The following is a 27,069-nucleotide window of genomic DNA, read 5'->3' on the forward strand; positions in this document are numbered from 1 at the left end:
GTAGCTAGGATTACAGGTGTGAACTACCAACACCTGGCTTTGGAAGTAATTTTTTAAAGGAAATTTAGATGTTAGTAGATTGAGAATGATATGAGAAGTGTATTTCCAGTGGAAGAGACAAATTTGTCAGCTTTTGGGGCTTTTTGAGAATTTATGTTAAAATGAAAAATACACATATCTTTCACCTAACAATTCTGGTCTTAGGAATTTGTTCCTTAGTTAAGAGCATACATATTAGGACATTTCTTGCTTCCTCCAGCTTTAAAAGTTTGTAAAAGTTTTGAGTGCTCAGACTTGTTAATGTGTGGGTAACTAGAATGGTATTACTGTACTTTTAAGGTATCAAATAGGCTTTTAATATTATGTGGGCTAGAGTTAGATCAGTTGTTCTAGTCATATTCCATTTCTGTAAAATAAGTAATGACCTAAATAGCCAGCTATCCACTATAATATATGATGTAAGTTGTATTTCATTACGTAAAGTTTGAAAAGAATATGGAAGACTCTTCACCACTTGTTAATAGCTTTTTAGTACACGGCACCTTGGAGGGAAATATATGATACCTGTATGCCCGGCTGGAGCCGGGTGCCGGTGACTTATACCTGTCATCCTAGCTACTCGGGAGGCTGAGATCTTAGGATCGAGGTTCAAAGCCAGCCCGGGCAGGAAAGTCTGTGAGACTCTTTATCTCCAGTAGACCACTAGAAAACCGGAAGTGACGCTGTAGCTCCAGCCATAGAGGGCTCGCCTTGAACTGAAGAGGGATAATGCCCAAGCCTAAAGTTCAAACCCCACGACCCACCCACACACAAAAATATTTTGGGGGCTGGGAAGGTGGCTCTGTGGTAGAGTGCTTGCCTTGCATGATGAGGCCCTGGGTGCAATTCCTCAGCATCCCCCTAAGTAGAAAAAGCTGGAAGTGACACTGTGGCTCAAATGGTAGAGTGCTAGCCTTGAGCTGAAGAGCCTAGGCCCAGAGTTCAGGCCCCACGATTAACAACAAAAAGTTAAGTATTTTTACTTGGCTAGGTATTGGTGGCTCATGTCTGTAATCCCAGCTACTCAGGAGGCTGAAATCAGAAGGTCTGCAGTTGAAAAGTAGACCAGTTAGTGAAGTCCTTAGGACCCCAGCTCCAAAGAACCGGCAAAAAGCCAGGCTGAAGGCAAAGTGGTAAAGTGCCCCCTGAGTGAGTGAACAAGATGAGTAAGTGTAAGGCTTTAAGTTCAACAATATACTCAGAAAAGGCCAAATCTTACGCCGATTATGTAAAAGCGGTATCAGTATGATTCTTAAACTGTATATTCAAGATGAATTGATGTCTATGAAGGATTAATTACCAGTTTTTCTTTTTTAGCAACATGAAACATTCCTGCCAAATGGAGATCGTGCTGGCTTCTTAATAGGTGATGGTGCTGGTGTAGGGAAAGGCAGGACAATAGCAGGGATCATCTATGAAAATTACTTGTTGAGTAGGAAAAGAGCCCTGTGGTAAGTGCCAGGGACTTGCCTTTGTACATACTTCATCATGTGGAAATGGGTTTAAGCATATTTTTGTTATTATTATTAAGGAATTGTAAGAAAGGGTTATAAGTTTTTTATTGTGAGAATACTGTACAGAGGAGGGTTACAATTACATGAGCAAGGTAATGAGTACATTTCTAATCGAGTGTTGCTGCCGCCTCTTGTTTTTCCCCTACCATCCCTGCCCTCCCATCTCCACAACTACACTTCTCCCCTCCCCCTCCCCCCTGCCCCGCCCCAGTGTATTTTTTAAAGTGTGAAGACCTGGCTTTCTTCTTGAATTCTGTAGAATGATGTAATTTTATTTTTTAAATTTCAGGTTTAGTGTTTCCAATGACTTAAAGTATGATGCTGAAAGAGATTTGAGGGATATTGGAGCAAAAAACATTTTAGTCCATTCATTAAATAAGGTATGAGCCGCATTGTGTTATTTGTTTGTTTGTTTGTTTTGCCGGTCATGGGGCCTGAACTCTGGATCTGGGCGCTGTCCCTCAGCTCTTCAGCTCAAGGCTAGTGCTCTACCACTGGAGCCACAGCGCCACTTCCGGCTTTTTCTGTTTATGTGGTGCTGAGGAATCGAACCCAGGGCCTCATGCTTGCAAGGCATGCACTCTACCGCTGAGCCACCTTCCCATCTCCAAGCCCCATTGTGTTGAGTTGGCCATTCAGTATTGATGCCTTCATGATGGAGTCATAGTTTCCACTATACAGTTGTGGTGAGGGTTAAGTGAGTTTCTCCACAGGAAGTACAGCAGGTGTTTTTTTTTTTTTTTTTGGCGGTCATAGGGCTTGAGCTCTGGGCCTGGGTGCTCTCCTTCAGCTCTTTTTTTGGGGGGGAGGGGTTGGTCGTGGGGCTTGAACTCGGGCCTGGGTACTGTCCCTCAGCTCTTCAGCTCAGATGAACACTCTACCACTTTAGCCACAGCGCCACTTCCAGTTTTCTAGTGGTTTATTGGAGATAAGAGTCTCATGGAGTTTCCTGCCTGGGTTAGCTTTGAACTGCAATCCTCAGATCTCAACCTTCTGAGTAGCTAGGATTACAGGCATGAGTCATCTGTGCCAGCCAGTGCTTGATATTTCTGCAGATGTGAAGGTTACTTTATGCCGAATATCATGCTAGGCAGTGCTGATGTTTTGGCAGACAGATAGGAAGTGTCCCTCTTATAATGCAATTCTTTTTCAGTCTTTTTTTTCCCTTCTAGAATTGGACTATCATTAGGCACTTGAATACTGTTAATTGTATAAAGAATTACTGTGATTTAGAGTCTGTTCCCTGTATTTGTTTACCTAATGGGTTTAAATATCTCTACAATTTTCATGTGGAAAAAGTTTCATATAGGGGAAGAAAATGAGTGTCGAGTGTCTAAAACAATTTGTGATTATTGGTAGTTTAATGTTCACTTAACAAACCTCTGTTGACATACTGTTCACCTATTCTTGCTTGTCTAGATAAAACTGACATACCTTTTAGTGTCTCCCTGTTAGTACTCTACCACATGAGCCACAGCGAACCTTCCACCTTTTTCTAAGTAGTTTATTGGAAATAAAAATCATGTAGAATTTCCTGCTTGGGCTAGAACTCACTCTTTTAAAATTTCTCAGAAATTATGGGCTGGGAATTTGGCTTAGTGGTAGAGTGCTTGCCTAGCATGCATGAAGCCTTGGGTTGGACTCCTCAGTACATGTATACCAAAAAGGCAGGAAGAGGCACTGTGGCTCAAGTGGTAGAGTGTTAGCCTTGAGCAAAAGAAGCTCAGGGACAGGGCGCAAACCCTGAGTTCAAGCCCCATGCCTGGGGGGGAAAAAAATCCCAGAAATTAAAAGTAAATTTAATTAAAGGGCATGTTAACTATTTATAATTTTTTACATATTCCTCAATTTAACCATAATGTTTTGCATATAATAAGAGCACATGAGCATTTGTAGAACAAGTATTGTGACTTACAGGAGAGTTTGATTTTTAAATTTTTAGATTCTTTTTCTTTCTTTCTTTTTTTTTTTTTTTTTGGTCTGGTCGTGGGGCTTGAACTCTGGGCCTGGGGTGCTGTCCCTCAGCTCTTTAGCTTAAGGCTAGCGCTCTACCACTTGAGCCACAGTGCCACTTCTGGCTTTTTTCTTTTTTCTTATGTGGTGCTGAGGAATCGAACCCAGCGCCTCAGGCATGCAAGGCAAGCGCTCTACCACTGAGCCACCTTCCCAGTCCCGATTCTTTTTCTTTTTGTTGGTCATGGGGCTTGAACTTGGGGCCTGGGCACTGTCTCTGAGCTCCGCCATTTTGAGCCACAGCTCCACTTCTGGTTTTAGGTGGTTGATTGGAAATCTAAGTCTCATAGTCTTTTCTGCTCTGGCTGGCTTCAAAATCATGATCCTCAGATCTCAGCCTTCTGAGTAGCTAGGATTGCAGATGTGAGATACCAGTGCCCCATTGATTTTTAAATTTTTTTGCTAGTGAATTTTTTTGGGGGGTCCATTCGGGGGGCCTAAACTCTGGGCCTGGGCGCTTTCCCTCAACTCTTCAGCTTAAGGCTAGTGCCTTACCACTTGAGCCACAGCGCCACTTCCAGCTTTTTTCTTTTTGCTTATGTGGTGCTGAGGAATCGAGCCCAGGGCCTCACGCATGCAAGGCAAGTGCTCTACCACTGAGCCACCTTCCCAGCCCTGCTAGTAAATTTTTATTGAGACTTTGAAAACTGCATCTTGTGCTGCAAGGTTCTCTGTGTATACATATATAGGAAATGTTGTTGGTCTTTTTAGGAGTCATTGTCACTTTTCTAACCTGTCATGAGAATACCCAGTTAAGAAGTCATGCTACAGAATGTTTCTGAGAAAGACATGCTAATTAATTTCTTCTTTCCTTTTTTTCAGTTTAAATATGGAAAAATTTCTTCCAAGCATAATGGGAGTGTGAAAAAGGGTGTTATTTTTGCTACCTATTCTTCCCTTATTGGTGAAAGTCAGTCTGGTGGTAAATATAAAACTAGATTAAAACAACTTCTACACTGGTGTGGTGATGACTTCGATGGAGTTGTATCCTTTAATAAATGAATGTGTGTTCTCTTCCCTTAAGTCTTGAACCTGGCAAGGTCATTGTCCTGGCATTGAGTTTAACTTGCTGTTTCTTTTCCTTTTTTTAAAAAAAAACTTTCATTCTACTGTGAATAAATTGTGTGGAGTGAGCATGTAACAGATTATAGTTCCAGGGGCCTGGTAACTTACTCTGTTTATATCTGGCACATAGAAGATGGTATTAAGTACCTGGGTTAGAAAATTTTAGCAAGGCAGTTGGAAATGTGGCTTAGTGGTAGAGTGTTTTCCTAGCATTCATGAAGCCCTGGTTTCGATTCCTCAGTGCCACATAAACAGAGAAAGCCAGAAGTGGTGCAGTGGCTCAAGTGATATAGTGCTAGCCTTGAGCAAAACAAGCTCAGGGACAACTCCCGTGCCCTGGGTTGAAGCCCTATGACTCCCCCCCCCCCCCCCCAAAAAAAAATATATTAGCAAGCTGGATTCTGGTGGCTAAAGCCACTCAGGAGTCTGAGATCTGAGGATCATGTTCAAAGTCAGCCTGGGCAGGAGAGTCCATGAGACTTTTTTTTTTTTTTTTTTTTCGGTCATGGGGCTGAACTCTGGGCCTGGGCGCTGTCCCTCAGCTCTTTAGCTCAAGGCGAGTGCTCTACCACTTGAGCTATAGCGCCACTTCCAGTTTTCTGGTGGTTTATTGGAGATAGGAGTCTCACGGTCTCTCCTGCCCAGGCTGGCTTTGAACCTCGATCCTCAGATCTCAGCCTCCTGAGTAGCTAGGATTATAGGCATGAGCCACCAGCGCCTGGCTCCACTAGACTCTTATCTCCAGTTAACCATCAGAAAACAGGAAGTGGCACTGTGGCTCAAAGTGGTAGAGCATTGGTCTTGAGCAAAAAAACTCAGGGACAGTATCCAGGCCCTGAGTTCAAACTCCACATCCAACAACAACAAAAAAAAGTTATGGGAGATTTGATTATTCATTTCCCATACGAAGATTCAGATACTGGTTAAATTTGTGGCCAATTATGTACTGTATATAGAATTTATCAAAATAATCTGAGGTGGACTGATTCATTAGATCTAAAGAATCCAATAGGCAGAGAAGTATCAAAGTCAGTGGGTGTCTCAGATCCTAAATGAGAAAAGACAGAACGGAGGAAAGATGGATGTTTATGATCCAAAGAAAGCAGCCAGGCACTGGTACTCACATCTATAATCCTAGTAGCTACTCAGGAGGCTGAGATCTGAGGATCGGGGTTCAAAGCTAGCCCTGGCAGGAAATTCTATGAGACTCTTATCTCCAATTAACCACCAGAAAACTGTAAGTGGCGCTGTGGCTTAAGTGATAGAGCACTGGCCTTGAGCTGACCAGCTCAGGGACAGTACCCAGGCCTAGAGTTCAAGTCCCACACCTGACAAAAAAAAAAAAAAATGCAACCTGAGGGCTTCAGGGAAATGATGAATGCTCTTGAAAGTTTGCAGACACTACTCCTTAACTCTGTGTTTACAGATAGTGTTCGATGAGTGTCATAAAGCAAAAAACTTATGTCCTGTTGGTTCTTCAAAACCAACCAAGACAGGGTTGGCAGTTCTAGAGCTTCAGAACAAATTGCCAAAGGCCAGAGTTGTCTATGCTAGTGCCACTGGTGAGTTAGTTATCTAATTAAAAAGGTATGTGTATATTATTTTTGCAGCTATAATATATTGGGGGATTTTCCAGGTGCTTCTGAACCTCGCAACATGGCCTATATGAACCGTCTTGGAATATGGGGTGAAGGAACTCCATTTAGAGAATTCAGTGATTTCATTCAAGCAGTGGAGCGCAGGTAATGCACTCTGTTCTCAGTAGCAGTCTAAGAGATATGTTCCTGCCAAAACTCTTGTCATTTTGTGTTCAAGTCCTACTTTATTTATTGATCGTTACTGTGTGTTTTAATTTTATTCAGAGGTGTTGGTGCCATGGAGATAGTTGCTATGGACATGAAACTCCGAGGCATGTACATTGCTCGACAGCTTAGCTTTACCGGAGTGACCTTCAAAATCGAGGAAGTTCTTCTTTCACAGAGCTATGTTAAAATGTATAACAAAGCAGTGAAGCTGGTGAGAAATGTTTGGAAATTCCTAATGTTTTAATGTTCTGAAGGTGTTTCTTTTAGTTTCGTCCATTATAGTATCAGGATGCATTTTTGCTGTGAAACTCAAATTACCGTTTTGCTTTATTGAATAATTCATGCTTAGCACCCGTTGTTTCATTCACATATTATTTTTCAAAAATGGCATCAGATAGTAAGGATTCGGAGATAACTGTATGCACTGGGAGTTACTAAGTTACTGTAGACTGAATCATGGGTCAGTTCTAAATTCAAAGATGAAATGCCTAAAATGTGGACTGTATGTCTTCAGTGGGTCATTGCAAGAGAGCGGTTTCAGCAAGCTGCAGATCTGATGGATGCTGAACAGCGGATGAAGAAGTCCATGTGGGGTCAGTTCTGGTCTGCTCACCAAAGGTTTTTCAAGTACTTGTGCATAGCATCAAAAGTTAAAAGGGTTGTGCAACTTGCCCGAGAAGAAATCAAGAATGGAAAAGTAAGTTGGAAGAACACATTAAGAAAATTCAGATTTTTATGAGAGTGGTTTTTTTCTTTTTTTTCTTCTTTTTTTTTTTTTTGTGGTCATGGGGATTGAACTTTTGGCTTGGGCACTGTCCCTCAGCTCTTCAGCTCAAAGCTAGCACTCTACCACTTGAGCCACAGCACCACTTCTCATTTTCTGGTGGTTTATTGGAAATAAGAGTTTCACGGACTTTCTTACCTGGGCTGGCTTTGAACCACAATTCTCAGATTTCAGCCTCCTGAGTAGCTAGGATTATAGTCCTGAGACACCGATGCCCGGCTTTAATCTGGTATTCCTAAAGGCTAATTGTAGACATAATAATGTGATAAGATTTTAAATATACTTTTTTGAGAATGCACATAGAAATTACATTTAGAGAATAAGCAGCATTTGGTTAATGTGGCCATCCATAGCTGCCAACACTGGTTTCCTGTGCATTTGACCTTAAAGTTGGTTTTTGGCAAACATGTATGTACTAAAACATCCTTTGTGAGGGCGGGATATTAGTTATGTATATTATTATAAACTAGTCCTAAGTTTTTGTTGCATCATATATCTTAAATATAATAAATGAAGCATACATATGGTTTAATATTGTCATTCTTTGAAATTGGTTAAAAAATGGTTTTTACTAAATACTTGAAATGTGTTTTTATTATTCTTTATTTCCCATCAACATATTCTCCTCTAGTGTGTTGTAATTGGTCTGCAGTCTACAGGAGAAGCTAGAACTTTAGAAGCCTTGGAAGAGGGTGGAGGAGAACTAAATGATTTTGTTTCAACTGCCAAGTAAGGTTTTAATTTTGTGGTTTTTAAAATTCATTTTATTTATTATTTATTTCCTTGAGGTGAAATTTTTATTCACTTACTAAAAAGCTTTTCTGGCCACGTACTGGTAACTCATGCCTATAATGCTAACTTCTTTAGAGGCTGAGATTTTAGGATTGTAACTCAAAGCCAGCCTGGGCTGGAAAGCCTGTGACACTCTTTCTCTACTTAACCACTAAAGCCATTAGTAGAGCTTTGTCGCAAGTGGTAGTGTGCCACCCTTGAGCAGAAAAGGTTTTGTCTGCCAGGTGCCAGTAGCTTACAACTATAATCCGTCGTACTCAGGAAGCTGAGGTCTGAGGATTTGCCCTTCAAAGCCAGCCCAGAAAAAGAAGTTCCCATGAGAGACAACTCCAATAAACCACTCAAAAACTAGAAGTGGCACTGTGGCTTAAAGTTTGTAGAGCACTAGCCTTGAGCTGAATTGTTCAGGGATAGCGCTCAGGCCCAGAGTTCAAACCCCACCAAAAGAAAAAGGAAGAAAAGCTTGTGTCTGAGTTTTTGCAGTCTGTGCTTTCTTGTGTAATAGTGTATCAGGAAGCAATAGTGCAGAAAGATATCATACTGAAATGTTCAACATTTTGTCCATATTAACAAGCACGTGGACTGATAGAAGGACTTGATAATGTGTTTATTGGGAACTACAGTACTGTGCTTTAATTGTAGTTTCAGTTTTATGTTTTCCAGAACATTAAATCCAGTTCACTCCAGTATAACAAACTGTATAAACGTAACTAGCAGAGTTAAAGCTGGAATTCTAGTAGAAAAAATTATCAGCACAACCTTTACCACCAGACTACTTCTTACCTGTATAATTGAAAACTACTTTGGAAGAGTGAAAAACACAGTGGATATGTTGGCAAATGGCTCAAGTTAGAGGCAGGAAGTACATGGTCAGCTAGGGTACATGTTGCAAAGAGGGCTGGGGTGTAGCTCAGTGACAAAATGCTTGCCTAGCAGGTACAGCACTCCAGGTCCAATACCTAGTATCATTTAAAAAAAAAAATGCAAAAACCTTACTTTAAGGTGAAATAAGAAACGAGGGGCTGGGAAGGTGGATCAGTGGTACAGCGCTTGCCTTGCGTACATGAGGCCCTGGGTTCAATTCCTCAGGACCACATAAGCAGAAAAAGCGGAAGTGGTCTTGTAGCTCAAGTGGTAGACCTAGCCTTGAGCTGAAGAGGTGAGGGACAGCGCCCAGGCCCACAGTTCAGGACCCACAACTGAAAAAAAAAAGAATCATAATTCAAAACCAGTTCAGGAGGAGGAATGTTATCTCTCCCCCACCCCACCCCAGCTCACCTGGCCTCCTCCAGTCATAAGGTTTGGAATGTTATCACCCCTCTCCTCCTCCCCCTGCCCCCCCCATCCCTGCCCCAGCTCACCTCGCCTCCTCCAGTCATAAGGTTTGAAATCAAGTCCTGGGCACTGTCCGAAGCTCCTTTTGCTCAGAGCTAGTGCTATACCACTTTGAGCCATTGTTCCACTTTTCTGGTGTTTCATTGAAGATAGGAGGCTCTCAGTTTTATCTACCCAGATTGGCTTTGAACCATGATCCTCAGATCCCCGCCTCCTGAATAGCCAGGATTACAGTCATCAGTGGCACCACCAGTGCCCAGCTGGGTTTCACGTATACTTCGTTGCTTATTATTATTTTGTTGTTGGTGGTGGTGGTTGTGTGGCTTTAAGTCTGGCCCTGGGTGCTGTCCCTGAGCACTTCAGCTCAAGGCCCGTGCTCTACCACCTTGAACCACAGCACCACTTCCAGTTATTGCCCAGGCTAGTGTTTAACTCATTTTGACATTTTCACTCCAGGAATGTGCCGATATGCTCTGTTCTCTTTGAAAGTTTTCTTTTGGGGGCGTCAGTCATGGGGCTTGAACTCTGGGCCTGGGCGCTGTCCCTGTGCTCTTTAGCTCAAGGCAAGCGCTCTACCGCTTGAGCCACAGCTCTACTTCCAGTTTTCTAGTGGTTTATTGGAGATAGGAGTCTCACGGCCTTTCCTGGACTTTCCTGCCCGGGCTGACTTTGAACCTCGATCCTCAGATCTCAGCCTCTTGAGTAGCTAGGATTATAGGCTTGAGCCAGTGGCACCGGCTTGAAAGTTTTTAATATAGTTTCTAAAAATAATAAAAATTGCATATGTACCTTGGCTTACATTATATTTCAGACAGGGTTGGCCTAGAAAATTACGAATGAGTTGAGCTGGGTTATAGTATTTTTTAGATTGAATAAATTATATTTCTCTTAATGAAATATATCCAGTACAGCTGGGTGTCAATGGCTTATATATGTAATTCTAGATTCTCAGGAGGCTGAGATCTGAGGGTCATGGTTCAAAACCAGCCTGGCCACAAAATTCTGTGAGATTCTTTATTTTCAGTTAACCACCAGAACTTTGGAAGTGATGCTGTGGTTTGAAGTGGTAGAGTACTAGCTTGAGTGAAAAAGCTCAGGGACCGCACTCAGGCCCAGAATTCAAGCCCTATGTCCAAAAAAAAAAGGAAAGATATCCAGTAAGATTTTTTTATTTTGCTAATCCTTAAATTTAAACTCAGCCCGGGCTGTATCCCTGAGCTTACTTTGCTCAAACCTAGCAGTCTACCACTTGAGCCACAGTCCCAATTCTGGCTTTTTCTGTGTGTGTGGTACTGAGGAATCGATCCCAGGGCTTCATGTTGCTAGGCAAGCACTTTACCACTAAGCCACACTCCCAGCCCTCCAGTAAAACTCTTATATACAGTTTTTCTTTTATCCAGTGAGCCAGTAACTGGTATTATTTTTCTCCAACAGAGGGGTGCTTCAGTCACTCATTGAAAAACATTTCCCTGCTCCAGACAGGAAAAAACTGTATAGTTTGCTAGGAATTGATCTGTCAGCTCCAAGCAACAACAGTTCACCAAGAGATAGTCCTTGTAAAGAAAATAAAATAAAGAAGCGGAAAGGTGAGTGGTACTTGTGTTTTAAATTAAAACTGGCACAGTTCACTGGTGCTGGCACACTGGGGAAGCCTATAGTAGCTACACATTGAATCATTTTGACCAACTTACAGATCCTTAGGAGATTAGTTCTTATTTTTTCAGCTTTTTTTTTTGTCATGGGGCTTGAACTGTGGGCCTGGATGCCATCCCTTAGCTCTTCAGCTCAAGGCTAGCGCTCTACTACTTGAGCCACAGCACCACTTCTGGTTTTCTGGTGCTTTATTGGAGATAAGAGTCTCAGTCTCGGGCTGGGAAGGTGGCTCAGTGGTAGAGCACTTGCCTTGCATGCCTGAGGCCCTGGGTTCGATTCCTTAGCACTACATTAAACAAAAAGAAAAAAGCCAGAAGTGGCACTGTGGCTCAAGTGGTAGAGCGTTAGCATTGAGCTGAAGAACTGTGGGACAGCACCCAGGCCCAGAGTTTAGGCCCCATGACTGGACACCCCCCCCCAAAAAAAAAAAAAAGTCTCAGTCTCCTGCCCAGGGCTGGCTTTGAACCGTGATCTTTAGATCTCAGCCTCCTGAGTAGTAGGATTACAGGCATGGAGCTCCCAGTTATTTTGTTCAGCTTTATAGACAGAAAATTTAAGCATAGAAAGAATAAGAGGTTAAGAATGTTTCCAGGATCATGTGTCTTATGAACAATGCATACAAAAGAAAATAGACCAGGAACTGAGCTAGGTCTGTGAGACGCTATCTCTAGTTAACAACCAGAAAACCAGAAGTGGTGCTGTGGCTCAAAGTGGTGGAGCACTAGGCTTGAGCAAAAAACCTTAGAGATAGTGGCCAGGCCCAGAGTTCAAGCCCTACAACCAACAACAACCAAAAAAGCATGAATTACGGGGCCAAGGGGTGGTTTTAAATCTGTTGTCTTGATTTGTTGTAAGATGTATACTAGATGGTAGTGTACTTAAATATCTTTTCTTTTTTTCTTTTTTTTTTTTTTTTTTGCCAGTCCTGGGGTTTGGGCACTGTCCCTGAGTTTCTTTTGCTTAAGGCTAACACTCGACCACTTTCAGCCACAGCTCCACTTCTGGCTCTTTCTGTTTATATGTGGTAGTGAGGAATGGAACCTGGGGCTCATGCATGCTAGGCAAGTAGGCTGCCACTAAGCCACATTCCCAGCCCAAGTTTTTTTTGAGCATAACAAGTACTTAGGGCAATCCAAAAGGTTATTGCTTATCTCTGAATTGTATTTATTGTTAACATGTATAAATACATTCCTCTGCACTTCTCATGTGAAGTAACCTATGAACTAAATATGTCTTCTTTTCCTTCATATTTCCTGGTGGACTCTTGTTTGGGGCTCGGAGGATAGGTGAAGAAATAACTCGAGAAGCAAAAAAAGCACGAAAAGTGGGTGGTCTTGCTGGTAGCAGTTCTGATGACAGTGGAAGTGAGTCTGATGCCTCGGACAATGAAGAAAGTGATTATGAGAGCTCTAAAAACATGAGCTCCGGCGATGATGATGATTTTAACCCGTTTAGAGATGAGTCTAGTGAAGATGATGAGGATGGTAAGTTACTATGTGGATTTGCGGTGCTGCACACACAAAGTAAGGGCCTCCCAGCTCCTTGGCTGGGGACATTAGTATTGGAACTTTTCTCTTAATGAATGTGTATTGTAAATGATTATACAAATTCTAAGGAAAGAGGCTTGTTTCTGCCTTTTGAAGATTTGACCCTTTTTATGCTTTAGTTTTTTTTGGTTGTTGTTGTTGGGTCCAGTCGTGGGTCCTGAACTCTGGGCCTGGGCGCTGTCCCTCAGCTCTTCAGCTCAAGGCTAGCACTCTACCACTTGAGCCACAGTGCAACTTCTGGCGTTTTTCTTTTTGCTTATGTGGTGCTGAGGAATCGAACACAGGGCCTCAGGCATGCAAGGCAAGTGCTCTACCACTAAGCCACCTTCCCAGCCCCTTATGGTTTAGTTTTTATATTTTTGCCAGTCCTGGGACTTGAGCTCTGGGCCTGGGTGTTCTCCCTAAGCTTTTGAGCTCAAGGCTAAAGCACTCTACCACTTGAGACACAGCCTCTCTTTGGGCTTTTTCAGTGGCTAGTTGAAGATAGGAGTCTCACTGACTACACTGCCTGGGCTGGCTTTGAACCACAATCCTCAGATCTCAGCCTTCTGAGCAGCTAAAATTACAGGCATAAGCCCTTGGCACCTGGCCAGATCCTCTTTTTTTTTTGGTCGGCCGTGGGGCTTGAACTCTGGGCCTGGGCGCTGTCCCTCAGCTCTTCAGCTCAAGGCGAGAGCTCTACCACTTGAGCCACAGTGCCACTTCCGGTTTTCTGGTGGTTTATTGGAGATAGGAGTCTCACAGTCTCTCCTGCCCGGGCTGGCTTTGAACCAAGATCCTCAGATCTCAGCCTCCTGAGTAGCTAGGATTATAGGCGTGAGCCACCAGCGCCCCGGCTTGCCAGATCCTCTTTTGAAGGCCATTTGTTTTGTTTCGTTACACTTTGGGACAGTTCTGGAGTCTGAGCTCTGGAGGGGACTTCATCCTTGATGGGCAAGTTCCCTGCTACTTGAACTATACACCCAACCTTTGTTGCTTTATTTTTCAGATGGGTTCTTTTGGTTTTATCCAGGGCTGGCCCTAGGCTGCATACAGTTCTTATCTCTGTCTCCCAGGCTCTGTCTCCCAAATAGATGCAGTAAGGCATGAGCCCTTGCTACCTAGCTTTGTATAGTTATTTTTACCTCAAAACTTGGAATGGAGGCTCACACCTATAATCCTAAACTACTTAAAAAGCTGAGATAATGAGGAGCACCGTTCAAAGCCAACCTTGCCAGGAGATCTCTAAGATTCATATCTCAAATTAACCACCAAAAAAACCAGAAATGGAATGGCCGCTCAAGTGGTATTATGCCAGCCTAATGTGAAAAAGTCAGGGATACCGCTCAGTACTGGCACACACACTTCTACTAAAGTTGGTGATGACCTTACAATTAAATTAGTTAACAATAAAATAAATGAAGGATCACTTTTGAGGCCATGTGTTTTAACAAGTAACAAATATATACCTCTTTACTTTCAGATCCCTGGTTAATCAGAAAAGACCACAAAAAAAGCAAAGATAAAAAAAAGAAGAAAAGTATAGATCCAGATTCTATTCAAAGTGCCTTATTAGCATCAGGTCTTGGATCCAAACGACCTAGTTTTTCATCCACACCAGTCATCTCACCTGCTCCTAACAGTGCACCAGGTATCTATATAGAAACTAGGTTTATCTTTGAAGTGTAACATTAAATGATACAAGATGTTTGTGCTTGTGCTGATTTTTAACATGCATTCTTATTTAGCTAACAGTAACACCAACAGTACCAATAGCCTTATAACAAGTCAGGATGCTGTGGAAAGGGCCCAACAGATGAAGAAAGACCTGCTTGATAAACTAGAAAAGTTAGCAGAAGACCTCCCTCCTAATACCCTGGATGAACTTATTGATGAGCTGGGTGGCCCTGAGAACGTTGCTGAGGTAAAAAGGGATGTCTATTCTTGGTAGCATTTTTGCCACTTTGAAATTTTACTTAAACCTCAAAGAATAATGGTATTTTGAGTGTCCTCATAACTTTTGAGTTTCCTCTGGTGATTCTTACTGCCCTCGTTGTGCTTTAGTTACCATCCTTAAGCTTCTGAGTCATCATCTCAAGCCTATTTTGTGAGAGTTTGTTCTGAGCCTCTGTTTGGATGTTACACTTACCATGCACCAGTTTGTGATCATGGCCTTTCCTGCCCAGACTGGCTTTGAACTGAGATCCTCAGATCTCAGCCTCTTGAGTAGTTAGGATTATAGGCATGAGCTACTAGCAACCAGCTTTCTTAGCTTTTCTTATTGCAGTGTTTTGTACACCCAGTGCCAGGTGCATCACCCAAGTTTCCTACTCCTTAGTTTAGTACTGACACTGAGTCCTGCTGTTTGTCTTTCAGATGACTGGACGAAAGGGGCGAGTAGTGAGCAACGACGATGGAAGCATTTCTTACGAATCACGATCTGAACTTGATGTGCCTGTTGAAATACTAAATATTACAGAAAAACAGAGGTTTATGGATGGAGATAAGGTATATTTTTCTGAGATGCTTTAGAGTAAGCCTTCAAAGGATTCCCCTAATGTCATAGGTTCAATCTCCAGCACTGCAACAAAGAAAGCTAATGATGTGTGCCTGTTGAGAAATCTGAATTTGAAATCCTACCATATATTGAATGTAATATTATGTATAGAGCTGAATGTGGTTCTGCATAGTTTGAAGAACTTTTGTATCTACCTTTTGTTGTTGGTTGTGGGGTTTGAACTCTGGGCCTGGGCACTATCTGGGAGCTCTTATCAGCTCAAGGTGAGCGCTCTACCACTGGAACCACAGTGCCACTTTTGGTTTTTGTGGTTTATTGGAGATAAGAGTCTTCATTTGAATGTCCAAATTAGGCCCCTTTCTTCTTAGTTCCTTCTTTCTCATTCATTTCTTCCTTTCTTCATTTTTCTTTTTCCTTTCTTCCTTTTTTTTTTTTTTTTTTGCTTTTTCTTTTGCCAGACCTGGACCTTGAATTCGGGCCTAGGCACTGTCCCTGAGCTTCTTTTGCTCAAGGCTGGCACTCTACCACATGAGCCACAGCGCCACTTCTGGCCTTTTGTGTTTATGTAGTACTGAGGAATGGAACCCAGGCTCAGAGTTCAAACCCCATGACAGACAAAAAAAAAATAGTAATAATGATATAAATAAATAAGTTATTTCTTTAAAAAAAAAAAAGTTTCATGGACTTTCCTGCCTGGGCTGGCTTTGATCCGATCCTCAGATCACAGCCTCCTGAGTAGCTAGGATTATAGCTGTAAGCCACCAACCCCCAACTTGAATTTTTAATCAGTATAAAAACACAGTGTCATGGCATACATTGTCATCTAGATGTGAGTCTAGAATGAGATTCAAGAGTATCCAGAGTGGGCTGGGAAGATGGCTCAGTGGCAGAATGCTTACCTTGCATGCATGAGTCCCTGGGTTCAATTCCTCAGTACCACGTAAGCAGAAAAAGCTGGAAGTGGTGCTGTGGCTCAAGTGATAGAGTGCTAGCCTTGACCTGAAGAGCTGAGGGACAGCGCCCAGGCACACGCACAGGCACACACACCCACACCCCTAGTAAGGGGGACAGGACAGCTATCTTGATTCTAGGCAGCTGTATACTAAACTGACATTGGAGGTCCTAGTACTGAAGGGAGGAAAAGGTTGGTATTGGCATACCAAAGTCTACTGAAGGAGGTTGTTTATGGCATTGTCCTGCTTGTCCTTCCACATGTATGATTTTTCTTTTCTTCTTAAATCTGAAACAGAATATTGCTATCATCTCAGAAGCTGCCAGCTCAGGTATTTCATTGCAAGCAGATAGGAGAGCTAAAAATCAAAGGCGAAGAGTTCATATGACTTTGGAGTTACCATGGAGTGCTGATAGAGCGATTCAACAATTCGGTATTGAGACCTTCCTTAAAATCGTAAATTTTGTATTTGAGATTTTCTTTAATATACATTGTGACACATAGTGCATTATGAATCCTGTCACCTGTTTTAAAATTGTATAAGGTGTCTCATGGGATTATTGTGGTTCTCCTGGCATTTTGTCCAAGACCAGGCTTCTTGTGAGAATCTTTATTCGGTAGTGTCTGGTTTCAGCCTTGGTGACTCAAGTGCAGGTGCATTGCTATGTCCATCCATCTGACATGCTCCTGTAAGGTTACCTTGAGAACCCAGCATGCTGTGAATGAGCAACATTGTCATGAAGCAGTACTGGGGTAGTGGCAGCAGCTGTGCTATCCCATCTAACAGCTCCACACAGGCTCTATTCCTCTTGACGGGGATTTCGCTGTGTCCGTAGCTACCAGTCACATCACTGTTGTTGGTGTTCTTTTGTGGCACTATTGAAAACGTTACATGCCAATTAATTTTCCCTCATTTCTAAGGATATTGTTTGTAGAACAGTTGATGTCAATGCTAAGATATTTCTACCTAATGAAAACAATTAGTGAGATCTAAAAAATTGTCCTTACAGGAAGAACTCACAGATCAAATCAAGTTACTGCACCTGAATATGTCTTTCTGATTTCTGAATTGGCAGGAGAGCAAAGATTTGCTTCTATTGTTGCTAAAAGACTTGAGAGTTTGGTAAGTTTTGTGGTTATAGTAGATGGGTATTTGAGATAATCTGTGTTACCTGATTGCTTATGAAAGGACTAGACCCTTAATCAGAAATTTTGTGTTTTGCCAAGGGTGCGCTTACTCATGGTGATAGAAGAGCTACAGAATCTAGAGACCTGAGCAGATTCAACTTTGATAATAAGGTACATTTTGGCCTTAAATGTCTGTAACCTTGTGGAGATGTGTAATGTCCTCGGTGATAACAAGTGAATGTGATTATGCTTTCAAACAAAACTGCCTCTATGATTCTGGTATTGCTTTAATATCATAGCTTCATGAATGTAGATCAGATTTTCATGCAGATTACTTGTTTGGTGAACACGCTGCAATGTAGTCAGCTTTTTGAGTTTGGAAAAAGAAATATAATGGATATGAGGGAGTGCCGTCGGGTGTGCATTCCCAGAAGTAACATAACAGATGTCAGAGAGTGCATCCGGTGTGCATTCCCAGAAGTAATGTTGCTGAGTTACTGAGTGTCTGTGCAGAGGCATGAGGTTGGAAGTATAAAAATACATGAAGATTATGGAGAGTGCTGCTCATGAATTTTGGGTGTAATAGTTTTTATTTTGTTTTCAGCACACTATCACTTGAGCCACACCTCAGTGATGTGATTGAAGTGTTTCCAAATGTTGAAATTGTGCTTTGATTTTTTTTTTTTAATAGTATGGAAGAAACGCTTTAGAAATTGTCATGAAATCCATTGTCAACTTGGATTCTCCTATGGTGTCGCCACCTCCAGACTACCCTGGAGAGTTCTTCAAAGGTAACTCACACAGTGATTGATTTCTTTGTTTTTTTCCTAAGTAATGTATTTTAGACTTAGTAATTCAAAGTTTAGACTTAGTAATTTAAAAATAGTATTTTTAAATTATTTTGTGTTCATTTGGGGTTGAACTCAGGGCTTGGTCACCATCCCTGAGCTTCTTTTGCTCAAGGCTAGTACTCTACTTTGAACCATAGCTCCATTTCTGGCTTTTTGGTAGTTAATTGTAGATAAGAGTCTCATGTGCTTCCCTGCCTGGACTGGCTTTGAACTACAATTCAGTTGGATTGCAGGTGATCCACTGGGGCCCAGCTCATTATCTTTGCTTTTCGTCTGTCATCAGGCTTGAACTCTGGGCCTGGGCATTGTCCCTCAGCTCTTCAGCTCACGGCAAGCACTTTATTGCTTGAGGCACAGTGCCCCTTCCAGTTTTCTAGTGGTTTACTAGAGATAAGAGTCTCGGGAGGGGGGAGGCTGGGAACGGATGTGAAGGGTAAACAAAGGAGGAGGCTGCAATGCTTGGTAAGAAATGTACGCATTATCCTGCCCATGTAATTGTAACCCCTCTGTACAGTATGTTCACAAATAAAATTTAAAAAAAAAAAAGAGTCTCACAGGGCTGGGAAGGTGGCTCAGTGGTAGAGTGCTTGCCTTGCACGCATGAGGCCCTGGGTTCAGTTCCCCAGGACCACATAAGCAGAAGAAGAAAAAAGCCACGGTGCCACTTTTAGGTTTTCTAGTGGCTTATTGGAGATAAGTGTTTTGGACTTTTCTGCCTGGGCTGGCTTTGAACGGTGATCCTCAGATCTCAGCCTCCTGAGTAGCTAGGATTACAGGTGTGAGCTACCTCAACTCATTATCTTTAAATAGCATAATAATAATAGTACACTGTTACTACAATAAGTCCTAACTGGGGGTGTGGCTCAAGTAGTAGAGCTGTTAATTGCCTCCTAGTGAATATGAGGCTCTGGGTTCCATCTCCAGTTCTCCAAAAAATAAACTTATCTCACAGTCTAGAATAACTTAGCTTTAAGTATAATGGATTTGATATTTGCGTAATAATGACAGTTCTGACCTTCACTCATTGCTGAGTAGATGGATTTTCTTTTTCTTTTTTGGGGGGGGGGTCTGGTCATGGGGCCTGAACTCAGAGCCTGCACGCTGTCCCTCAGCTCTTCAGCTCAAAGCTAGCGCTCTACCACTTGAGCCACAGTGCCACTTGTGGCTTTTTTCTTTTTGTTTAATGTGGTGCTGAGGAATCGAACCCAGGGCCTTGGGCATGCAAGGCAAGCGCTCTACCACTGAGCCACCTTCCCAGCCGTAGATGGATTTTCTCTGTGCGTGAGTGTGTGTGTGTACATCTATGTATACATATATACATTTAAACACAGTAAAGGGCACTGAATATACACAGTTATCCTTTTTTTTTTAATTTTTATTTTTTGTGAACATACTGTACATGGGCAAGATAATGAGTACATTTCTTATCAAGCATTGCAGCCTCCTCCTTTGTTTACCCTTCACATCTCTTCCCAGCCACCCCCCGCCCCCCCACTTGGTCCGGTCGTGGGGCCTGAACTCTGGGCCTGGGTGCTGTCCCTCAGCTCTTCAGCTCAAGGCGAGCACTCTACCACTTGAGCTACAGCGCCACTTCCGGTTTTCTGGTGGTTTATTGGAGATAGGAGTCTCACGGTCTTTCCTGCCCGCACTGGCTTTGAACCATGATCCTCAGATCTCAGCCTCCTGAGTAGCTAGGATTACAGGCGTGAGCCACCAGCGCCCGGCCACAGTTATCCTTATATCCTCGTGATCTCTTTCTCCTGTAGAATCACTTCCTAAAATAGCTCCTGTTCAACTATTATGTAAGTCTGGAGGTGGTGGAGCCTTCATACCACACTCTCCTTCCTTTCTCCTACTACCAATATTTTTTTTTTTTACTATTTTTATTTATTTTTGCAGTGTCAGGATTGAAGATTGAACCCGTGTGTGTGTGTGTGTGTGTGTGTGTGTGTGTGTGTGTGTGTGTGTGTTATGTACTTCAACCAGCTATATCCCATATTCATATTTCCTAAAAGCTTCACCAAGCTGGGCACCGGTGATTCATGCCTATAATCCTAGCTACTCAGGAGGCTGAGGATCAAGGTTCAAAGCCAGCCCAGGCAAGAAAAGCTACCAGACTCTTACCTCCAATTAAACACCAGAAAACCTGAAGTGGTGCTGTGGCTCCAGGGCTAGAGTACTCACCTTGAGCTGAGTAGCTTAGGGACAATGCCAGCCCAAAGTTCAAGCCCAGGACTGACAAAAAAAAAAAAAAAAAGCTCCTCGCCTATCAGTAATATGATTCAGGCATGTTGTCTGTTTAGGTATTACTTCCCTTTTGCATTATTTACATCTGGCCTGAAGCATTATGTCCTTATTTACACTGTTATTTAATCAGCTAGTTGTTTTTGTTTGTTTTTTGTTTTTGTTTTTCTGTCAGTTGTGGGGCTTGAAATCTGGGCCTGGGTGCTGTCCTTCAGCTCTTTAGCTCAAGGCACTTTACAGCTTGAACCACCGTGCCCCTTTCTACTAGAGATAAGAGTCTCAAAGGGCTGGGAAGATGGCTCAGTGGTAGAGCGCTTGCCTTGCATGCATGAGGCCCTGGGTTCAATTCCTCAGCACCACATAAGCAGAAAAAAAAAAAGCCGGAAGTGGCACTGTGTCTCAAGTGGTAGAGCGCTAGCCTTGAGCTGAAGAGCTGAGGGACAGCACCCAGGCCCAGAGTTCAGACCCACCACTGGACCAAAAAAAAAAAAAAGTCTCACAGACTTTCCTTCCTGGGCTGGCTTTGAACCATGATCCTTAGATCTCAGCCTCCTGAGTAGCTAGGATGACAGGCGCGTGAGCCACCAGCACCCGGTGTCCCATTTATTTTTTTAGGTACTAGATTTTGAACCCTGGGTCTCTTGTTTGTCAGGCAGCATTTTATTGCTGAGCCCTGCTTCTAGTATTAGTATTTTCCTATTTTCTCTCCCTTTTTTGTCAGTGGTAGGGCTTGAACTCAGGGCCTGGGCAGTGTTCCTGAGCCCTTTTTGCTCAAGGCTACTTCTCTACCACTTTGATCCAAATCACCACTTCTGGTTTTCTCGTGGTTAATTGGAGATACAAGTCTTATGCACTTTCCTGCCCAGGCTGAGTTTTGAACCTGGATTCTCAGATCTCAGCCTCCTGAGCAAGTTAGTATTATAGACATGAGCCACCAGCACCTGGCTACTTTTATTTATTTATTATTTTTTATTTTTTGTCGGTTGTGGGGCTTGAACTCTGGGCCTAAGCACTGTCCCTCAGCTCTTTAGCTCAAGGCTAGCGTTCTACCACTTGAGCTACAACGCAGCTTCCGGGTTTTTTTTCTGGTGGTTTATTGGAGATATGAGTTTCATGGACTTTCCTGCCCAGGCTGGCTTTGACCTGTGATCCTCAGATCTCAGCCTTCTGAGTAGCTAGGACTACAGGCGTGAGCCACTGGCAACTGGCTACTTTTTGTTTGTTTGTTTGTGGGGCCTGAACTCTGGGCCTGGGCGCTGTCCCTCAGCTCTTCAGCTCAAGGTTAGTGCTCTACCACTTTAGCCACAGTGCCACTTCCAGCTTACTTGGTGCTGAGGAATTGAACCCAGGGGGCCCTCAAACATGCAAGGCAAGCATTCTTCCACTGAGCTACCTTCCCAGCCCCCTGGCTACTTTTTTTTTGAGGCGGGGGTCCGGTCGTGGGGCCTGAACTCTGGGCCTGGGCACTGTCCCTCAGCTCTTCAGCTCAAGGCTAGGTAGCGCTCTACCACTTGAGCCACAGCACCACTTCCGCCTTTTTTCTTTTTGCTTATGTGGTGCTGAGGAATCGAACCCAGGGCCTCATGCATTCAAGGCAAGCGCTCTACCACTGAGCCACCTTCACAGCCAACCTGGCTACTTACTTTTTTAAGTAAAGTTGATGTACAGAGGGATTACAGTTATGCAAGTCAGGTAAGGAGTACATTTCGTTTTGGACAATGTCACCCTTTCCTCACTCTCCCAGTTTTTCCCTCCATCATTATAAGTTATATAGTTCATTTTCAACATAGTGTCCAGTGAGTGCCATTGTTGTATTTGTTTACCCTTTGTTCCTCTATTTCTGTACCTCCCTTACACTCCCAAAAACATACAAGCAAACAAATGAAGCAAAAAGGAAAGAAAACAAAAACAGCAATAAAGGAAAAACTTTGTTTTCATTTCCTGGAGTTCATTGTATTTTGCTATTCATGCAAAGTTGTTCAGAAAGTCTAGGTGTTGTCTATATAGACAGGATTCATGTAAGATGTCCAGGGTTGCTATTGGAAATTAAGATAGTTTAATGAAGGGCTAGGGATATAGCTCAGCTGTAGAAGGGCTGCTGGGTTCAATCCATTACAATAAGGAAAAAAATAGAGCAAGGAATTGAAGTCATAGAATCTAGAATAAGATTGGTATATCTGGCTGGGAAGGTGGCTCAGTGTTAGAGTGCTTGCCTTGCATGCATGAGGCCCTTGGTTCAGTTCCTCAGCACATAAACAGAAAAGTCTGGAAGTGGCACTATGGCTTAAGTGGTAAAGTGCTAGCTTTGAACTGAAGAGCTGAGGGACAGCACCCAGGCCCAGAGTTCACTCCCCAGGACTGACCCCTCCCCCCAAAAAGAAAAAAAAAAGATTGGTATATCCAAAGATGTTTGTAGACTGTGGACACAGTCTCATTGATTTATGTGGCACAGTAGAACCAAATATAGGTTGTATCTTAATGCTAGACTTGATCCAATTTGATTAGTTCAACAACTCTCAAGTCATTTGTATTTCTTTTGTTTCTTTTTCGATGTCCTGGAGATTGAACCTAGGTCTTCAGGAACATGGTAGACAAGTGGTCTACCACATGAGCTATGCCCAGTCCTTCCACAATGTTGTGCGTTCATTTACTTTCTTGCAGATGTTCGACAAGGACTGATAGGAGTGGGACTGATCAATGTAGAAGATCGCTCAGGAATCCTTACTCTTGATAAAGGTAATACTGTGAATGCCTGTGCCGCATCTAATTGTTACATGGTAACGAAGTCCATTCCCTTAGTTGTGCTTTTGGGAGCTGACAAGGGACGCTTCAAGTTAGTTTTTAATCCCACAATATAGAGTAAACCTGGCTGCCAAGCTTTTAAAAAATACAGGTCCAGTAGTGGAGCCCAAATGTTATCCCAGGGCTCCCTGGTATTACAGTGGACAGCCAAGGTTGAGATTCACTGACTTTCATAGTTAATATTTACTAATGTTGGAGAACTAACATTTTCATCTGCTAAATTGTGTTCGTAAAGTTGAAACTGCAAAATTCCTACTTGTAGTTGGGCATTGGTGGCTCATGCTAATCTTAGCAACTCAGCAGGCTGAAGGCTTGTGTTCAGAGCCAGCCTGAGCAGAAAAGTCCATAAGCCTCTTTTTTTTTTTTTTGGGCTGGTCCTGGGCCTCAAACCTCTGGGTTTAGGTGCTATGCCTAAGCACTTTTTTGCTCCAGGTGAGCGCTCTACCACTTAAGCCATAGTGCCACTTCTGCTTTTTCTGTATGTAATTGTGGGTAAAGAGTCTTAGAGATTTTCTTGCCCAGACTGGTTTTAACCTCGATCCTCACATTTCAGCCTCCTGAGTAGCTAGGATTACAGCTGTGAGCCACCAGTGCCTGGATGTCCATGAGACTCTTATCTCCAATTACCAAGAAATCCAAAAATATAGTGGTGGCTCAAGTGGTAGAGTGCTAACCTTGAGCAAAAAGCTTAGGGACAGTGTCTAGGCCTTGAAGTCAAGCCCCAGGATTCAGCCTGCCACCCCCCCCCAAAAAAAAAATAGTGCCTACTTGTGCCAGAAATGAATTTTTTTTTTTCCCTTCAGTCAGAAATGGATTTTTTTTTTGCAAGTCTTGGAGCTTGAAGCTTAGGCCTGAACCTGGGTATATGTAGTCCTTGCACTTGGGAAGGTAAGTGAAGAATATCCAGAATTCAAGGCCAACCTAGGCTGTACAGTGAGAGACAAGTACAAAACAAAAAGCTAGATATACTTGCTCGTGTCTAATACCAGCTACTCGGAGGCAGAGATCAGGAGGATTGAAATTTGAGGCCAGTCCAGGCAAAATGTTAAAGATTTCCATCTCAACTGACTAATTGGTATGGTGCTATGCATCTGTATCCCAGCCTTGTGAGAAGTAGATTACAGTCTGGGCTGGCCTGAACCAAAACAGTGGGATCCCATTCTATATATAACTAATGCAAAGGGCCTGCGCATAATCCAAGTGGTTAGCGTACTTGACTAGGAGATGAAAGGAGTAGAGTGCAAGCTCAATACTTGCCACTACCACCACCACCCCAAAAACAAAAAGCCAGCAAACGTCTCTGGAGCATGTGTTGCTATTGTGCTACTGTTGAGAGGTAGAAATAGGCGAGTTGCAGTGTGGCTGGCCACAGAATAAGCCGAGGTGAGCTGAGTTTTTATTTGGTTGGTCAGGGGGCTTGAACTCGGGCTGGGCTCTGTCCCTGGGCTCTTCAGCTCAAGGCTAGCGCTCTACCGCTTGAGCCACAGCGCCACTTCTGGTTTTCTAGTGGTTTATTGGAGATACGAGTCTCACAGACTTTCCTGCTCGAGCTGGCTTTGAACTGACATCCTCAGATCTCAGTCTCCTGAGTAGCTAGGATTACAGGTGTGAGCCACCATTGCCAGCTTCCCGGAGCTCTTTGTGCTCAAAGTTAATACTCTAGCGCTTTGAGCCACAGTGCCACTTCCAGTATTCTGGTGGTTAATTGGAGAAAGGAGTCTAGGGACTTTCTGCCTGGGCTGGCTTTGAAGTGCCACCTTTAGGTCTCATTTCTCCTGAATAGCCAGGATTGCAAGTGTTAGCCACCAGCACCCAGCTATAAAAATGTTTTGATGACGCTCTGAATGTATAAAATTGTTTGTGTGATATTGTCATTGCAGATTACAACAACATAGGAAAGTTCTTAAATAGAATTCTGGGCATGGAGGTGCATCAGCAGAACGCCTTGTTTCAGTACTTTGCGGACACACTCACTGCGGTTGTTCAAAATGCTAAAAAAAATGGAAGATACGATATGGGAATACTAGGTCAGTTGAGGACTTTTCAGTTGTCATGTGTATTAACAGCCAGGGTGTTGACTACATTTCATTTCGCTCTTTCTCTTCCAAGATCTTGGTTCAGGGGATGAAAAGGTGAGGAAAAGTGATGTGAAGAAGTTTCTAACTCCAGGGTACTCAACCTCTGGCCATGTGGAATTATATACAGTAAGTGTGGAAAATGTATTCATTTAAGGAGTGTTTGGGATGGGCGTTTGCAGGTGTGAGTTTAATTGGAACTTGTGGTTTCTTTACAGATTAGTGTGGAAAGGGGGATGTCCTGGGAGGAAGCAACCAAGATTTGGGCTGATCTGACAGGACCAGATGACGGCTTTTACTTGTCATTGCAAGTATGACTGTTTAATATATAATCCTCTCCCCTCTCCCTCTCCCCCTTTTATTGAGAAAGGGTTCACTATGTAGCTCAGCCTGGCTGGAAATGGACATCCTCCCTACCTCTACTATTCTTTTCTCTCCTCTCCTCTCCTGTCATTTCTTTTCACCAGGCCTGGGGCTTGAACTCAGGGTCTAGACACTGTCCCTGAGTTTCTTTTGCTGAAGGCTAGCACTCTACCACTTGAGCCACAGGCACCACTTCTGGCTTTTCTGTTTATGTGGTACTGGTATTGAGGAATCAAACCTAGGGCCTTTTTTTATTTTTTTGGATCATAGGGCTTGAACTCTGGGCTTGGGCGCTGTCCCTCAGCTCTTCAGCTCAAGGAGAGCACTCTACCACTTGAGCCATAGCACTGCTTCCAGTTTTCTAGTGGTTTATTAGAGATAAGAGTCTGTCGGAGTCAGTCAGCCAGCCGCCGGTGGCTCACGCCTGTAACCCTAGCTACTTAGGAGGCTAAGATCTGAGGATCAAGGTTCAAAGCCAGCCCGGGCAGGAAAGTCCGTGAGACTCTTTATCTCCAGTAAAGCACTAGAAAACTGGAAGTGGCGCTGCGGCTCAAGCGGTAGAGAGCTCGCCTTGAGCTAAAGAACATAAGGACAGTGCCCAGGCCCAGAGAACAAGCCCCATGACTGACCAAAAAAAAAAAGTCTCATGGACTTTCCTGCCCAGGCTGACTTTGAACCGTGATCCACAGATCTAAGCCTCCTAAGTAGCTAGGATTACAGGCGTGAGCCACCGATGCCTGGCAAACCTAGGGCTTTTATGCATGCTAGGCAAGCATTCTACCACTAAGCCACATTCCCAGCCCTGCCTCCACTGTGAGATTGTAGGAACACACCAACATGCCATAATTCTCTTTCATTGCTCTATGCCATAGTTCTAGCAATATACATTGTGAGGAAGTGTTACTAGATGCAAATTTAGAATTGTTATGTAGCTGTGTGCCAGTGGTTTATGCCTTGTAATCCTAGCTACTGAGGAGGCTGAAATCTGAGGATTTCTGTTTGAAACCATCTCAGGCAGGAAAATCCACAGGACTCTTAATCTCCATTATCTTCAAATATCCACAAAAAAGCTGAAAGTGGAGCTGTGTGGTTCAGGTGGTAGAGCACTAGCCTTGAACAAAAAAGCTTGAGGACAGCGTCTATTCCCTGAGTTTGGGCCCTGGAGTGGGGTGTGGTGCCTTACATGTGTGGGCTACCCCCGCCACCACCAGCACACACAGAATCTTCCTGTTCAGAGCCCCTTGTGTTCACTACTTATAAATGGTATTTTCTTTTTTTTTTCCCCCCTCTTTTTTTTTTTGGCCAGGCCTGGGGCTTGAACTCAGGGCCTAGGCACTGTCCCTGAGCTTCTTTTGTTCAAGGCTAGCACTTTACCCCTTGAGCCAAAGAGCCATTTCCAGCTTTTCTGTGTATATGGTACTGAAGAATGGAACCCAGGGCTTCATGCATGCTGGACAAGTACTCTACCACCAAACCAAGCCACATTCCCAGCCTTGGTATTTTTTGCCTGTCCTGGGGCTTGAACTCAGGGCCTGGGTGCTGTCTCTGGGCTTCTTTGTGCTCAAGGTTAGCACTCTACTACCTGACATAGCCTTACTTCCAGCTTTTTT

General features: G+C 43.3%; 1 protein-coding gene across 1 annotated transcript in view; it reads left to right on the forward strand.

The window, feature by feature from the left end:
• The window catches only part of Sbno1 (strawberry notch homolog 1 (Drosophila)), a 43,191-nt gene that overhangs the window by 11,199 nt on the left and 4,923 nt on the right, over window positions 1-27,069 (forward strand). Inside the window, exons 5-25 of the mRNA XM_013023055.1 lie at window positions 1,357-1,490; window positions 1,843-1,933; window positions 4,389-4,550; window positions 6,058-6,193; window positions 6,268-6,373; window positions 6,494-6,647; window positions 6,951-7,133; window positions 7,852-7,949; window positions 10,782-10,933; window positions 12,287-12,484; window positions 14,010-14,177; window positions 14,275-14,450; window positions 14,903-15,034; window positions 16,294-16,429; window positions 17,007-17,119; window positions 17,224-17,295; window positions 17,816-17,915; window positions 22,881-22,955; window positions 24,902-25,048; window positions 25,131-25,225; window positions 25,315-25,407. Coding sequence (XP_012878509.1) covers window positions 1,357-1,490; window positions 1,843-1,933; window positions 4,389-4,550; window positions 6,058-6,193; window positions 6,268-6,373; window positions 6,494-6,647; window positions 6,951-7,133; window positions 7,852-7,949; window positions 10,782-10,933; window positions 12,287-12,484; window positions 14,010-14,177; window positions 14,275-14,450; window positions 14,903-15,034; window positions 16,294-16,429; window positions 17,007-17,119; window positions 17,224-17,295; window positions 17,816-17,915; window positions 22,881-22,955; window positions 24,902-25,048; window positions 25,131-25,225; window positions 25,315-25,407 — 2,721 coding nt within the window. The remainder of the gene's footprint in view (window positions 1-1,356; window positions 1,491-1,842; window positions 1,934-4,388; window positions 4,551-6,057; window positions 6,194-6,267; window positions 6,374-6,493; window positions 6,648-6,950; window positions 7,134-7,851; window positions 7,950-10,781; window positions 10,934-12,286; window positions 12,485-14,009; window positions 14,178-14,274; window positions 14,451-14,902; window positions 15,035-16,293; window positions 16,430-17,006; window positions 17,120-17,223; window positions 17,296-17,815; window positions 17,916-22,880; window positions 22,956-24,901; window positions 25,049-25,130; window positions 25,226-25,314; window positions 25,408-27,069) is intronic.

The sequence above is a fragment of the Dipodomys ordii genome, unplaced genomic scaffold (assembly GCF_000151885.1).
Source record: "Dipodomys ordii isolate 6190 unplaced genomic scaffold, Dord_2.0 Scaffold66, whole genome shotgun sequence".
NCBI classification, from domain to species: Eukaryota; Metazoa; Chordata; class Mammalia; order Rodentia; family Heteromyidae; genus Dipodomys; species Dipodomys ordii.